At 46.0% G+C, this 3,340-nt stretch overlaps 1 protein-coding gene across 1 annotated transcript; it reads left to right on the top strand.

Annotated features, from left to right (window-relative positions):
* Positions 1-744: 744 nt before the first annotated feature.
* SAMD00019534_119340 (hypothetical protein) lies at positions 745-993 on the top strand (the record flags this gene model as incomplete). Its single annotated transcript, XM_012892859.1, has 1 exon — positions 745-993. One exon carries the CDS (start codon positions 745-747, stop codon positions 991-993), a length of 249 nt encoding a protein of 82 aa, XP_012748313.1.
* Between the last annotated feature and the right edge of the window lie 2,347 nt (positions 994-3,340).

The raw sequence follows: 3,340 nt of genomic DNA, 5'->3' as shown, positions 1-3,340 counted from the left end.
TGGTTGTGGTCAGTCAGGGCACATGGCGACCTCATTCTAGATGGAGACAGAGGTTCGGGGCTGCGGACAGCTTGGTAGCATGGCCGAGTCACAGAGGCGGCAGTCTGTCTAGTTGGAGACACTGACTTGACAAGGACTACACAGCGGTGTTCAAGGCACAAGGTCAAGGGAAGGCAGAGGAGAAGAGAGAAGAAGAAGGGAATGGTGTAAGTAAGAAGAGTATAGGTGAGCATGGTGCGATCATTTGTGTACTCACTCATTGATTGAGGGACAGAGGTTCAGGGCTGTGGTCACTCAAGGCAGCATGGCGGGCCGTCTGTCTAGTTGGAGACAGAGGTTCTGGGCTTTGGTAAGCTCGCGGCGGTCAGCATGGCCGAGTCTCAATGGCGTCGGTAAACGTGGCAGGATGGCGGCCGTCTGTTTAGTTGGAGACAGAGGTTCATGGACTCAGAGGCAACATGGCGGCAGAGGTCAGGCAGCATGGCGGCAGTGATCAGACAGCATAGTTAGGGCATAGTGGTCAGGCAGCTTGGCGGCAGAGGTTCATGGCTGTGGTCAACGTGGAAGCACGGCGGCAGTCAAGTTGGAGACAGAGGTTCGTGGTGCAAGGCACACCATGAGAGCATGGCGTAAGTCAATCAAGTTGGTGACAGATGTTCTGGGCTGTGGACAACTTGGTAGCACGGCGATGGTCAGCATGGCCGAGACGCCGTGTCTAGTTGGAGACAGAGGCTTTGGTCACTGATGGCACATGGCGGTGCGGTTGTCAGCGAGGCTGGCAGTCTAGTTGGAGGCAAAGGCTCTGGACTGTGGTCAACACGAGATACAACTTGGCAGGATGGCGGCGCACTTGTCAGCGTGGCGGTCTGTCTGGTTGGAGTCAGAGGTGGCCATCTTGGCAAAGTGGCAGTCAAGGACCACACACAGCTGGCTTCAAGGCACAAGGTCAAGGAGAAGGCAGAAGAGAAGAGAGAGAAGAAAAGAAGAGTATAGTGTAAGTAAGTAAGCAGATGGTGGTGCAATTAGAAGTCAATTAGTACTCACTCATTGATAGATATCATAACTCAAACTCATTAGTAACTCATCAGCAGTATTGAGACAACAAGGCAAAACAAAGTGGTGAGTGATACATGTCAATGTGTTGTTTATTATTGATGTATTAGTGTATGTATAAGTATATGTATGTGTATGTGTAGGAGAGAGTGAGCGCAATGAGATGATTAGCGAGACAGTGTAACAAGTGGACCACATCTAACCAACGAACATTTTGAACTCAACCGTTAATTCGATTCGAATTGGCGCTAATTTCAAATTCAAATTTACACCGCACTCACCTCTCACATTTTTGAAGTTCACATATTTTATTTTGACTTCTGATCTTCTTAAACTGTGGGGAACATTCCCAGGATATTTATTTATGATCAAAAGATCCAACACAACACTTCATTCATTCATTCAAAAATTCATACAACAGCCATCAGTACTTATAATATTCAATTTCCATTGTATATATCTATGCGCTTCCACCCAAACGATCAATTGATGATCAACAGAGATGGTGTTTGACAAGGTACATCTGGCGTTCTGCCACCCAACCTCTTGTCGTTGACACTTGGTGAAAGGTATTGTCAGACCATATACCCTGGAATGCTACCATCGTCCCTCACACGGCTGGCTATTTTTTCGTCATCAATGATGAACAGGAGATCATCGCAGGCTCACTCCCAAATGGACTATTAGAGTTAATAACTGGTGGACTATTCATCAACCGGCCCATCCAACCAACAGAGCTTCCATCTTCACTAAGGACATTAACATTTGGGAGTCATTACAACCAAACGATCAGTCAAGGTGTGTTGCCGACTGCGCTCACCACCCTGACCTTTGGTGAGTTCTTCAACCAACAAATCGATCCAGGAGTGCTTCCAGTCTCGCTCAAGACACTGACCTTTGGAAGTGGATTCAACCAAAACATCTATCCTGGAGTGCTCCCGGGTTCACTCGAGTCATTGACATTTGGGTCTCATTATCGCAGCGATATCCATTCAGAATCCTTGCCATCCACACTCGTCTCTCTATCGCTTGGAAAAAGATATGGCTTGGCACCAGTTCGCAATTGCTCCACTACACTTGCTACACACATTGAACTGGTCTGCAGACCACCGATTGGGTCGCAACCGTATATACGCAATCCTGCCTGGGATGCTGCCAAACAGCATCAAACGCCTTCGATTGGACATTGACCGTGACTTTACACTTGGTGTCGGCTGTCTGTGTGATGCGTTTATACTGTGATGATGATGATGATGATGATGAACTGTCGATCATTGCAAGCTGTTCGATGTTGTTCAACGTCAGATAACGAACTGGTGGAAGCTTGGAGGTTGGCGCTAGATCGTGTTTGAACTTCAATGAGGTGAGTGACTCTGGAAACATTGATGGGTGGACCGCTTCACTCAATTGTGTGAATAGGGTTCAGATAGGAAACTGAACCATTTTTTGATATCTGAACCCTATTCTCGATCACCAGGATCATCCCATCTCCTGTCAAACAGATGTACTTTGCATTTACCTCACAGATGACAGTCAAATGGACCCAGTGCCTGTGCCAACCTTTGGTGAGGTTTGCTTTATGGCCCGGTTCTCCAAGCGCTACCTTGCCAACAAGTGTTATCCCAATGTTCGACAACTAGAAATACGCATACCAAACTCAACGACCTACACTCTCAGTCGTATCGATGTCCACTGCGCACTACTTGTCATGCGACTTGAAGATACGATGCGTCTTTGGTTCATTCCATTGGATCATGCGACCATACAGACATTATCATAGTTGTTTAATCGATCATAGAGGTTATCTGTATAGATTATGATAACGAGTTGATTGAAATAAAGTAATCGTATCTCTATCTTTGAAGGTTTTCTGTCTCGTATTTTGAGTCGACTTGCGAATGTGTGTATCATAATCCTTTCTCCACACCGTTCTGTGTTTGGAGACTTTTTCCGGATTTGGAATCTCGCAGCGCAACTAATGAGCGAGTGTGAACTAACACCCACCTGAGGTAACAAGAATTTCGGGGGGTAATTTCTTTATGGGTCAAATTCATAGGACAATGACTGATAGATAGACATAAACGGGTAATAATTGTTGTTGTTTATTACAAACCAAAGAAGTTCTTGATGTTGCGCATGATGTTGGGTCTATCTGTCACCATTTGGCTTGATGATGACTGGGTTGTAGACTCAGTGTGAGTGATTGTGTTGGTTCCATGGCTGTTTTGGATTTTTTTTTTTTTTTTTTTGACCTGGAGGTTGTTCTGGATCATTGTGATGGCCGGCT

This window comes from Acytostelium subglobosum (genome assembly GCF_000787575.1).
Source record: "Acytostelium subglobosum LB1 DNA, scaffold: scaffold36, whole genome shotgun sequence".
In the NCBI taxonomy this organism is placed as follows: domain Eukaryota; phylum Evosea; class Eumycetozoa; order Acytosteliales; family Acytosteliaceae; genus Acytostelium; species Acytostelium subglobosum.
The sequence above is the reverse complement of the archived record's forward strand: the minus strand, read 5'-3'. Positions and strand labels throughout refer to the sequence as shown.